The sequence below is a fragment of the Theobroma cacao genome, chromosome 5 (assembly GCF_000208745.1).
Source record: "Theobroma cacao cultivar B97-61/B2 chromosome 5, Criollo_cocoa_genome_V2, whole genome shotgun sequence".
In the NCBI taxonomy this organism is placed as follows: Eukaryota; Viridiplantae; Streptophyta; class Magnoliopsida; order Malvales; family Malvaceae; genus Theobroma; species Theobroma cacao.
The window spans coordinates 27,222,692-27,235,857 of NC_030854.1; the positions used below are offsets into that span (position 1 = coordinate 27,222,692).

Consider the following 13,166-nt stretch of genomic DNA (forward strand, 5'->3'; position numbering starts at 1 on the left):
AAATTATTTACGAATATTTCTATAAAAATTTATTTTATGAGAAAATAGAATATTTTATTTATTATTTTTGAATAGTACTAATTGTCAACAATTTGCTTTCAAATGAACTTTTTAGATACTTAATTTTTTTTAAATCATTAAATATATATATTTTCGGCTTACCTACTACATTTTTAGCAAGTTTCGAGGTTTTCGACAAAAATGACAAAAATGCCCCTGTGAGCAAAAAAAAAAATGTTATGTTATGATTTGGAAATGATTGGTAATCCTTCGTATTTTGATTATTTGATAACTATTGCTCACCGGGAAGTGTGAAAGCTGATACGAGAGCCTTGCGAGGTTTCGATCGACATTCGGGTGAAGAATGTTTGTCGAGGCTTCGCGGCGATTATCACAAGCTCGATGGGAGTTCCGAGTCGTGACATACAGGGTGCACATGAATTTTTGGAGGATAATATGTTTGCAGTGAAGGTTGTTTCAAACGTGGGACAAGAAGAAAAAAATGGGTTTGTAATAAAAAAATTTCAGTTGTCAACAGATGGAAGGTTATGTGTAAACTCTGGCTCAGAGAGTGCATCAACTGATAGTGTGCAATTCACTAGAGACCATGACTACGTTTAATGGGCCTTAGAAAATGCTCAGAATATCATGGTTCGGAAACAAAAGCTGAAGAAGAACGCTAAGCAGGTAGTTTCTGCGATGAATGTTGGCAGTGTTGGTGGATCCATGATACGGCGGTTAAACAGGCTAACTAAATTGGCAAAAGGAAACCAAGAATGGAAATGAATGGGTTGAGGATTTCGACTAAAGAAGTAGTGGATGTGGAAGAAAGTAGTGCTAAATGTTCGACTCGCCATTGATCAGAACCAGGTCAAGATAAGGGACTAGCCATCAACATGCAATCTCCCATACATTCCTATGCAACATCAGGGAATAGTTTGAAACCCCACCCACTGGTCTCCAGAAGGAGAAAATCATACAGTGCTCTTTATTCCCCAATAACTCTAAATTCCTTGCATGATGATGATGATTTAGAGGTAAAAAACAGTATCCAGGACGATGATTCTATGTCATTGAACCTTTCCATTCAGACTTATCCATGATAAATTCTTTAATTTGGAATGTTCGAGGCATTGCTAGTAAAGTTGTGCAAAGAAGGATGAAGAAATTAAAAATGATGCATAATATCAAACTACTAGTAGTATTAGAACCTATGGTGCATGCTAGTAAAATGGAATATGTTAAAAAGAGACTGGGATTTGATACGGTGATCACTAATTGTTCTCATAAAATTTGGTTTTTTTTATGTTTTAATGAAATCTTTTGTGAAGTTGTGATGGACTAGGTTCAATGTTTACATGTGAAACTGTCATTTCTTTGGCTTCCCCAACCTGTGTATGCCTTTTTTGTTTATGTTAAATGCACCCAGCTCGAACGAATGGAACTTTGGAATAATCTCTGGTCTTTCTCAGCTAATATGTAGGCACCATGGTTGGTGGGTGGAGATTTTAACTCCATTGTCAGTAGTGAGGAACGGTTGCATGGTGCAACTCCCCATGATGGATCCATGGAAGCCTTTGCTTCCACCTTACTTGATTGCAGCCTTCTGGATGCGGGCTTTGAAGGTAGTAACTATACCTGGACTAACAACCGTATGTTTCAACATTTGGACAGAGTGGTGTATAACCAAAAATGGGCTAAATGCTTTTCCTCTACATGAGTTCAACACTTCAACCGGGATGGGTCTGACCATTGTCCTCTTTTAATCAAATGCTCTAATACAAATCAAAAGGGTCCTTCTATGTTCCACTTCCTGCATGCTTGGAAAAAACACCACGACTTTCTTCCTTTTGTAAAAAAAAAAGTTGACAGACTCCTTTACAGGCTTTAGGAACACTGGCATTTTGGCACAAACAACAGTGGCTTAAACGAGACTTGAAATGGTGGAATAGGTAGATTTTTTGTGATATCTTTAAGAAATTTCGGTTGGCGAAAACAAAAGCAGAATAAAGGGAATTGAGCTTTCAACAGGCTCCTTTAGTAATTAACAAAGATCTAATGTATAGAGCTTATGCTAAACTCAATTGCCAATTAAGTATTGAAGAGCTTTTTTGGCAACAAAAATCTGGTGTCAAATGGTTGGTAGAAGGATAACGCAACACAAAATTTTTTCACATGAGGATGCAGAAAAAGAAAGCGAAAAATCATATCTTCCGAATTCAAGACCAAAATGGGACTGTCCTTGAAGAGCCCCATTTAATTCAAAATTCTGCCATTGATTTTTTCCAATACTTATTGAAAGTGGAACATTGTGAAGTTTTCAGGTTTGATTCCTTTATTATTTCGCGACTTATCTCCACCACTTACAATGATTTTTTATGTGCAGCCCCATCACTCAAGGAAGTTAAGGAAACGGTTTTTAATATAGATAAAGACAATGTTGCTGGCCATGATGGTTTTTCATCGTTTTTTTATCAACATTGTTGGGACATAATCAAACATGACCTTTTTGAGGCAGTGCAGGATTTTTTCAATGGGGCCCCACTTCCATATCGAATTACTTCAACAACATTAGTTCTATTGCCTAAAAAGTCGAACGCTTGTCAATGGAGTGATTTTCGTCCCATTAGTTTGTGTATTGTCTTAAATAAGATAGTAACTAAACTTTTGGCTAACCAATTGTCAAAAATTCTCCCATCCATAATTTCAAAAAATCAAAGTAGATTTGTTAGTGGCCGGCTTGTTAGTGACAATATCTTACAAGCACACGAACTCATGGGCAAACTTGATTCTAAAATGAAAGGAGGTCATGTGGTGCTAAAATTGGATATGGCAAAAGCATATGATCGACTGAATTGGGTTTCCTTTATTTAATGTTGGAGCATTTTGGTTTTAATGCACAATGGATAAACATGATAAAAACATGTATTTCCAATTGTTGGTTCTCTTTACTCATCAATGGTTCTGTGGTGGGCTACTTCAAATTCGAAAAGGGGCTACGACAAAGGGATTCCATCTCTCCTTTCTTATTCATCTTGGTGGCAAAATACTTATCAAGGGGAATTAATCATTTATTCAGTCATTACACTTCCTTGTATCATAAATCTAGCTGCCCAATGAATATCAGTCACCTAGCTTTTGCTGATGATATAGTTATTTTTACTAATGGTTGCCGTTCAGCTTTGCAGAAAATTCTAAAATTCTTGCAGGAATAAGAGCAAGTATTTGGACAACAGGTCAATCACCAGAAAAGTTGCTTCATTACATCTAATGGTTATGAAACTTTCAGAAGGCATATCATATCCCAAGCCACGGGCTTTTTACACAAAACACTCCCTATTACATATCTCGGAGCTCCTTTGTATAAAGGACAAAAAAAGGTAATCCTTTTTTATTCTTTAATTACTAAAATTAGAGATCGTATTTCAAGATGGGAGAATAAGATTCTATCACCGGGGAGGGCGCATCACATTATTGAAAAGTGTTTTATCCTCACTTCCAATTGACTTATTACAAGTCCTTAAACCCCCGACAATTGTGATTGAGAAGATAAAAAGGCTATTTAATAGCTTCCTTTGGAGTGGTTCTACTACATGTAAGAAGATTCATTGGGCGGCTTGGAATAAAGTCACTCTCCCAAGTTCGGAAGGGGGGCTTGATTTTCGAAATTTGAAAGATGTGTTTGGGGCCTTCACAATGAAGCTATTGTGGAGATTTCAAACTTGTAATAATCTATGGACACAATTTTTGAAAACAAAATATTGTATTCGTCGTTTACCTCATTATGTTCAACTAAAACTCCATGATTCTAAAGTATGGAAACAAATGCTTGATGGTAGAACAGTTACAATCCAGCACACTCGGTGGAAGATAGGTAGAGCAGAGCTTTTTTCTGGCATGATTGTTGGATGGGAGAGCAACCTTTGGTAACTTTGTTCCCTTCCTTTCAAGATGATATGTCTTTTGTTCATCATTTCTACAATGGTGATGTATGGGATGTGGATAAACTGAAATTATTGTTGCCTATTGACCTAGTTGATGACATTTTGTAGATTCCTATTGATAGCTCGCAAGATGATGTAGCTTATTGGACTCTAACACCCAATGGGGAGTTCTCTACCAGGAGTGCATGGGAGGTAGTTCGGTAACGACAACCTCATACTACTATAAGCCCACTTATTTGGCATAAAAGTATTCCATTAACGATTTCTTTTTTCTTATGGAGAGTAGTACACAACTGGTTACCAGTGAAACTTCGAATGCAGAAAAAAGGTATTCACTTGGCTTCTAAATGCTTATGTTGCAACTTTGAGAAATCTTTAATACATGTTCTATGGGAAAGTCCGGTGGCAAGACAAGTTTGGACTATCTTTGCAAATTCATTTCAAATTCATATCTCAAATCCTCAACATGTCTCTCAAATTATGTGGGCATTGTATTATTCTGCTGATTATACTAAATAGGGTCATATTCGGGTTTTACTTCCATTATTTATATGTTGGTTTTTGTGGTTGGAAAGAAATGATATAAAGCATAGGCACTTGGGTATGCACCCGACAAAATTGTATGAAGGATCATGAAATTGCTAAAACAGTTATTTGAAGGTTCTCTCCTGAAACGATGGCAATGGAAAGGGGATTACCACATAGCAGCTTTATGGGGTTTAAAATTTTCTACTAAAATTCTTTACCTCCTCAAATTGTGCATTGGACCAAACCATCTATAGGTGAATACAAGTTGAATGTAGATGGTAGTTCTAAAAATAGGCAGCAGACTGCAAGTGGAGGCGTCCTTCGAGATCACATAGTTATGCTCATTTTTGGTTTCTTGGAAAACGTTGGTTCTTTTAATTCCTTGCAAGCAGAGCTACAGGCTCTGCTTAAGGGCTTGCTATTGTGCCAAGAGCGCAATATTAATAATTTATGGATAGAGATGGATGCATTGGTGGTGATTCAGATGATCCAACAATCTCAAAAAGGGTCCCACGACATACGGTATTTATTGGAATCTATAAGGAAATGTTTGCAAAATATTTCTTATCGAATTTCGCGTATTTATCGAGAAGGTAATCAGGCAGCAAATTTTTTGTCTAATCAAGGCTACAGTCATCAAGATCTTTGTGTATGTACTGAAGCACGAGGCGAACTATGTGGTATTCTCAAGCTAGATAGATTAAATTTACCTTATGTTCGTTTTAAATAAATGTAAAGGAGTAGTACTCCTCTTTTTTATTTTTCATTTCCTTGTATTGTTAATTTTTCTAAAATTCTCGTAGATCCCTGTACATAGGTAAATTACTTATCATTTGCACTAGAAATTATAGCGAAGGAGGTAATCCCTGTATTAGGAATTCTATCCCTTATTGCTCACATAATTCTAGAGGTAGGGTTTCGGTCCCCCTCCCTGCTGTATTTACTTTTTTATTATTATTAATAAAACAATTATAGGCTAGTTGGCTATGGGAAACTCTAGCATAAAAAAAAAAAAAAAAACTAACTGCATGTTGAGGTTTCAAGAATTTGTTATATATAATCACTTTTGGCTTTACTTGGAAAGAAAATTATGATGATTGAGATAGTAAAAATTAACCAGCCTCTTGTTGGTTTGCCTAGAAAGAGAGGAAAAAAAAAGGAAAAAGAAGAACAAGTGAAGGCATAATTAATTTCACAATATTTTGGGTACAAGATAGTCTTGTAAGTCACCCTTGTCACAAAACATGTTGTCATATGGACATGTAGATATCCTTTTTACTTTGTAGTTTCCAACTTGTCCTAAAATGATCATCCCTTTCAATCTGGGCAAACGCATGCACTGCATGAACTCAAGTGTTTAAGGCACCTGAGTCGTGAGACACCTAGAGGGGTATTATGAGTACGCCATCCCTTAATCACCTTTTTGGACTTCATGCATGAACCTGTGTTGTCATTTTGGATATCCTTTCTTTTTTTACTTTTATTGGGCATTTTGGATTTCTGAACTGAGTGATTGCCCCACATATTTACAGAAAATTAAAAGAATAATTGTATATTTTCATGAAAATTATACCAAAGAGAATAGCACCTACCCCAGCTAGTATATGAAAATACCTTGCAATATACTTATATAATGATTGGAAATTAAGTTGAAACTTATTAGGTTTCGTAGGGCATAAATGTTTATCATATTCCACAAGGTTAGGAATTTTTCAATTCCAACTTGAAGATTCAAATTCAAATCCTAAACACGACAAGTAGAGCTTAATTATTATGAGATAAAATTAATTAAGAAGGTGATATATTCACAAAAATTCAAGCATGCATGAAACATTTTATGTGAAGCAGCAGCTATTATTTATATATGTTATCTTGAAATTCCCTTGCAAGAACAAGGGCAACCAAGGTTAGTTAATGAAACTCTACATTTTCATTTTATACAAACTTAACATGTTTCAACCTTGTAACAAAATAAAAATATTGAAATTAGATATGTAATTCGTGGCTCTGCCATGCATTCCAAAATCATCTCCTTGCATATCTGTAATCAAGAGTCTGTAAAAAATGCCATTAAAATATTCAAACACTTTGATATATTTTAATTATATTTCGAATATTAATAATTACATTTGAATATTTGATTCAATAATAAATATATATAATTTTGTATAAAAATTTAAATTCTTTTTCTTTAAATGAAAAAAATAAAAGAATCTTGATAGCTCGTATAAGACAATATTTATCCATTATTTTAAATTCATCTAAAATTTACATATATGTTGTAGTATAATGACATCGCATATAAATAGTATGGGTGATATGTGTTAGGAACTTGAGCAGTACTCCGTCCCTTTAGACACTAGGGCTAGCTACAAAATCTCAAAATACATATCTGGTCATTAAACCACAAAATATTTTACGTGCATCCTGAGGAATTTCAACTGCCAATGCCCACCCATTAACGAACCCTAGCAAACAGTCAAGTTGCATGTCGGCTTGCTTGTACAAACAGCGAACGAAACGTGTCACCCGAGGATTGGCCAACCTCTGCCAAGTAATCCTAAAAGCGTGCCTCTCTGGTACATCCGAAAGCATGTTATTAGCATCACAAGGTGTTGAGGTCATACGTTGGTGGTGTAAGGGAGATGGCTATGGCCTAGGGGAACTTGTGGCAGCTTGTCAATGTGCATGATGAAAGCAAGACTTTAGGGACGCCCTAAGAAATTATTTATGTAAAAAGATGTTATGGTCTTCCACCAAATGATAGTGAACAAAGAATAAGCAATCCATAAATTAATAGATCTAATTCAGTTACCAACATTTGGAAAGCAATCCTTGGACGACACATGTGATCTCTCGCAGTCGCAATCCCCTAATTCCAATATCATAAAGTTCTATTTCCCGTAATGCTCCTTCTTGTATAATAAAGAAAAACATTGTTTGGCCAATAGTTTTCCGGTGGAACAAGGTGGTATGGTACAAAGGAATTCAATTACATAACTGCCTTATCATTAATTTGCTTGGCGACCTGACTAATTCAGATATAAACAAAAGTCTTAACAGTTCCATCTTACTGGACACATTCATTCAAGTACATTCTCAAGCACCAATTTGATGGGCATTAAATTCCTTTGATGGTCATGCCAACAACACCTAATTTGCACCTAAACTCAGGATACATTTTCTTGCACCAATTTTTGGATAGATTTGCATAAAAAGCTTTCCCATATATAAACAATATACACTTACTACCTTTCTATCTTATTCTCAAATTTCAAATTCTACAATAGTCTTTGGACCCTTTGAATGTACTGAACTTTCTTTTTATATATATTTGAAAAAAAAGATTCGAATCTTACTCTTTTGGAGAGAGATCATACACCAATTAATAAAATAAATGCTCGAATACTTATTATCCTTGTTTTTAATTATTTTTTTCTAATTTTTGTTTTAGTTATGGCATTATCACATAAGGAAAAAAATGTATGATTTGAAATGCCTGAGAAGAATTTTTAGAATTGACCCTTCTTATATTAAGTTATTGTTTCCTTCAAGAGCTTTGATGTTGCCTTTAAGCAATGCATGGCAGATGGCACCAAGATGACTAGATAAAATGTCTTGCTTATGATAAAGCTAGGGACATTATGTGACACAGATGCCAATTTTTCTTGATATGGCTTGGCAGATTCACTTGAGTGGGTTCTTGACTAACTTCATTTTCTTCAATTTGGTTATGGAAATTAATTATATCAAGGGGCCTCTATAATTGCTCCTACCCTATTTAGCTTCATCATTACCAAGTACATACCTTCAAAAGTTGGCAATCAACACCTTACTCCAGTGGAATGAAACTTGAGGGGTTCAAAATCTGTCCAATTGAGTTCTGAATGCATAATTGATTTCTGGCAATGCTTTGTGTTCAGAAGCAACTTGGATTAAATAGCTACTTGCTCTAACAAAACCCTAACCAAGAAAAATCATATAGGACCCTCTTAGTTAATTTGATGTTTGATTTGACATGCATGTAGTTTTAAGTATTAGTCAAGCATGTGTATGAATTTGAAATTTTGACCGATACTAAATGGTTAAGATACTGCATTGTTGAAATTTGATGACTTTTATAATACATTAGTTTCTTTGTTTGTTTGTTTTTTTTTTTTTTTTTTGGTTTCTTTTATAAAATCAAGCATGACCAAAATTTAACCAGCGAGCCAAAGTTGTTCTAGAGCTTAAATAATGAAGTCTAAGCATGCACATGCATATATAGATTCTGAAACTCAACGAAGTATAATAAAAGTTGGGCTATTTTACTTCTACTGTAGACCTTAAATGGGCTTGAAAAAGCCCATAGAGGGTCTAGGCCTGTATTAGGCTCATTTATCGTCACTATCCGTTGGCTTACAAATTTCAGTTGAAGCTTTTTGCGGATTCTCTAAAAACAGAAAACTCCGAACAAAGTAAGAAAAGCTGGAAGAAGAAGAAGAAAGAATCGCTTCTCTAATTGAAAAATGCCCCAGTACGCGCGTTATCTGTCAAATCCACGTGCGTCTTCTCACTCGCCTCCTGCCTATCTCAGCAGTCTCCTTCCTTCTCTCGAAAATAGTTGGTTTTTGTGCTCTTTCTCGCCATGGAGATATCAATCATGCTCGCAAAGTTTTCTCTCAAACCCCAAACCCAAATATATTCTCTTGGAATTCCCTTATTCGGGGTTATTCTCTCATCGGAAACCAATCGAGAGAACCCATTTTTTTATATAAAAAATTGGTCAAAAAAGGGTACCCTTCAGCTAATACTTTTACCCTGGCTTTTGTGCTAAAGGCTTGCTCCAATCTTTTGGCTTTCGAAGAAGGCCAGCAGGTTCACGCCCGTGTTTTTCGATCTGGGTTTGGTTCGAACCCGTTTGTGCAAACCGGGTTAGTGAATTTTTATGCAAAATGTGAAAATATGGGCCTCGCAAAGAAAGTGTTCTGTGAAATTCCCGAAAGAAACTTGGTAGCTTGGAGTACAATGATAAGTGGGTATGCTATGATGGGATCGGTCAATGAGGCGTTCGGTGCGTTTCGGGAAATGCAAAAGGTGGGTATTGTTCCTGATGAGGTTACAATGGTGAGCGTGATTTCTGCTTGTGCTGCAGCTGGGGCATTGGATATTGGTAGGTGGGTTCATGCCTATATTGAGAAGCAGATGATTGAGATTGATATCATGCTTAGTACTGCACTAGTTAACATGTATGCAAAGTGTGGGTGCATCGAAAAAGCAAAAGAACTTTTTGAGAGAATGCCAGTAAAAGACCAGAAAGCTTGGAGCTCAATGATTGTCGCATTGGCAGTTCATGGCCTGGCAGAAGAGGCTTTGGAAGCGTTTTCTAGGATGGAAGAATCAAAGGTATTGAAATAGATGAAGAGGATATGCATCTTAACTTTTAGACTCTTATAGCATTGCACTCTGGAAGATTCTGTTATGATCATATGCATATATGCTCATGCTTTCATCAAGCTGGCTTGCCAGGATAAAATCATTGTTTAGTAAGTAGGTAGTTTGGACTGCTAAAAAAGGAAGTTGGTGATTCTCATTTTCTGCTTTCTTTTTCCAGGTTAAACCTAATCATGTTACCTTTGTTGGCATTTTAGCTGCCTGTGCCCATAGTGGACTAGTTTCTGAGGGTAGGAGATATTGGTCAAGCATGATTGAATCAGGAATTGAACCGTCAATAGAGCATTATGGTTGTATGATTGATCTTCTCTGCCGAGCCTCCCTTGTTGGTGAGGCTTACAATTTTGTTCAAACCATGCCTTTTTCTCCAAATGCAGTAATTTGGCGAACGTTACTTGTTGGTTGCCAGAAGAACAAAATGTTGCATAAAGGTGAAATCGCGGCTGAACAACTTCTTGCATTAGAACCATTGAATTCTGAGAATTATATTCTGCTGTCAAATCTGTATGCATCAGTATCACAGTGGGAGAAGATGAGCCATGTCAGAAAGATGATGAAGGAAAAGGGCATCAAGGGAGTTCCAGGGTGTACCTCAATTGAAATTGATGGTTTTGTGCATGAGTTTGTGATGGGAGACTGGTCCCATCCTGAGGAAAAGGAGATAAGGCAGGTTCTGAAGGATATTTATGAGCGAGTTAGTGGTTCTGGGCACGAACCACATATTTCTGATGTACTGCACAATGTTGCTGATGAGGAGAAAGGAACATACCTGTGTGAGCATAGTGAAAGGCTTGGTATTGCATATGGACTTTTGAAGACCACAGCACCAGCGCCAATAAGAATAGTAAAGAATCTAAGAATTTGTAGCGATTGCCATGAAGTCACAAAGATTATCAGTAAACTTTATGAGCGTGAAATTATTGTAAGAGATCGAGTTCGGTTCCACAAGTTTGTAAATGGAACTTGCTCATGCATAGATTATTGGTGACTACCAACCTTAACGATTCTCCACTACTTTGCTTCGATACACTTACCATTATTGATAACTTAGGAACCTGACCTTAAACAACATATATGCTGAGGATTTCTAAGCTTGTTTCGTCAGTGACTATTTGGAAGAAAAAATAACAACTAGCAGCAAAACAATATGCATAATCAAGAATCGGATCAGGTGATTTCTGTGTACAAGCATCACAAGTGTCAGTATGTTGAAATTTCCTAAATCATCCACGTAACATAACTTTCGAGGTCCTTTTTTTATCTTTTTTCAAACTATTTATAAATAGTCTGTATCAGTACACAGCCAATCAGTTTGACCTGTAAAATCTTTTTGTTTCAGTTTTTGGTCTGCATATATGAATGTAACAGGATCTACTGCAGTTGGGTTTTTGTTTCTTTGCCCTTGAATTTGATTATTCGTTAAAGAAGAATGTTTCTATGTGTACGAGTGTATGTAGCAAAAGCAGTTTTCACTTGGTTTTCAAATGAAAATGAGAAGCTTCCAGTTTACAACTTTGCAAGGGGTACATTTCGGATTAAACAGGTCCTTACCAATTTGGGTAACAGAAACCAATAATTCAGCTATTGAAATATAGACAAGGAACACAAATATTTTTGAACAATGGGCACTTTTATTAGGTAGAAAGTGGCATTAACATAGTACGCCGATTATATGTAAGGGCCTCTCTCGCTCGCTCCCCATTTCCCAGTATAATACCCATCATCACCACTAGAAATAACAAAGATGACACTAATACGATGCTAATAACCTGAAACTACTCAGACTTGAATTTCTATGGGCCATCTATACTTCTCCTCCGGTGCAACTGGCAGAGTCAGTGTCACCAATCCAGTAGCTAAGTCATAGTTGAAGTCAGTCTCAGCATTGCCCACAGTGCACTTCAATGGACGCTGAGAAGAGTAAGCACCAAACTCTCCACAACCCCTAACTTTGAGGTTGATTGTTGCAGTTGGAGACCGGTTGCAGCTAAGTGAAGTTGTCACCTCCGAGGAGACCTCACCATCAAAGAGTTCTGGCTCCCTGTTCGCTACCATTTGTACTTCAAACTGCTCCACAGCAGCACTGCTGTTGAACATGTCAAGCAGGCCTATTGGTGCAAATGAAATGTTCGTGGTAATTTCCTGCAACATACGGAAAAAGGCATTTAATAAACCACCATTGTCAAATTAACAAAGCTGCCTAAAAGCAAGAAAAGAAACCAAAAGAAACTAACCTTGACCGGACAGAAGTGGAATAATTCGTACTCAAGAACCTTAAGCGTTACTGGCACTGAAGCACCTTTAGGTAACCGTACCACCTCCCCTGAAATTCAAAAGCAGTTTTTAGCATTTTTGAAGTATAAATTCTTTGATTAAATACATCATACATACACACATGCATGTGTTTAGTTAATCCAAGGGCCTAGATCCAGCTGGCACTCATCACCTTACACACCGCAAGGGCTGCCAGGACATCTCTAGATAAATGCGTTTAAGAGGCATTGAGGGCATGGGAGGGCTACAGACGAGTTACCTGATCTATGAGCATAAACCACAGTCTCCCCATTCCAGTCTGCACCAGCAACCTGAGTGATTGAATCAACATCGTTGACACAAACAGACCCCGTAAGGGTGCCAGGTGATGCATCATGAATGCGGGTTTTCTTGGTGATCTTGCACCAACCAGCACCTTGGCAGTTGAAAACACCCACCACACCAGAACATTTGTTCACATTCCATATCTTGAGCAAGCTGCAAAATAGAACTCAGTCACTAAAGCTGCATCACCAAACACAAAGGATGTGCAATAGCAAGGACAAAGAATGCCACACACCTAATCCCATCTCTGGCTGGATCAGCAAATAGAGAGTCACGAGTAGGCCTGCCAGGCAGTTGGGCACGGAGAACTGATCCATCAGGAAGGACCAGCTTCTTCAAGAGCTCAAAATTGTGGTTGCCAGGCTTATCACTGCATAGAACACAAATACAGATTTCATGTTAGAAAATTGCACGTCATCACTATGATAAGTATATATGAAAATTAAGAATCAACTTTAGCATAAGAATACCTGACATAGATAGCACATCCACCAATTGCACGAGCAGCAGCATGGTATTCTGCAGCTGGGTGTAAGCTCTGCAAACCATTAATTTTATCATCAGGGTCACATGTAACCTTTTTTTGGAGCCTTTCTTTAATGAATATCAAAAGCAATTTCATAAGAAATAATTGGAGAGGTCATAATCTATTCCTAACAATCC

At 36.9% G+C, this 13,166-nt stretch overlaps 2 protein-coding genes across 4 annotated transcripts in view; one reads left to right on the forward strand and one right to left on the reverse strand.

The window, feature by feature from the left end:
- On the forward strand, positions 1,542-11,294 carry LOC18598977 (pentatricopeptide repeat-containing protein At4g21065). Its single transcript, XM_018120982.1, has 4 exons — positions 1,542-1,625; positions 4,053-4,136; positions 8,940-9,857; positions 10,066-11,294. The coding sequence occupies exons 1-4, from the start codon at positions 1,542-1,544 to the stop codon at positions 10,891-10,893; spliced, it is 1,914 nt and encodes a 637-aa protein (XP_017976471.1). The 3' UTR covers positions 10,894-11,294.
- The window catches only part of LOC18598978 (probable galactinol--sucrose galactosyltransferase 2), an 8,151-nt gene continuing 6,450 nt past the window's right edge, over positions 11,466-13,166 (reverse strand). For all 3 annotated transcript variants that reach the window (XM_007028729.2, XM_018121544.1, XM_018121543.1), the window contains exons 10-14: positions 12,974-13,041; positions 12,739-12,873; positions 12,439-12,656; positions 12,140-12,228; positions 11,466-12,047 (exon numbers count right to left, since the gene is read on the reverse strand). In XM_007028729.2, coding sequence (XP_007028791.2) covers positions 11,685-12,047; positions 12,140-12,228; positions 12,439-12,656; positions 12,739-12,873; positions 12,974-13,041 — 873 coding nt within the window. In that variant the 3' untranslated portion in view covers positions 11,466-11,684. The remainder of the gene's footprint in view (positions 12,048-12,139; positions 12,229-12,438; positions 12,657-12,738; positions 12,874-12,973; positions 13,042-13,166) is intronic.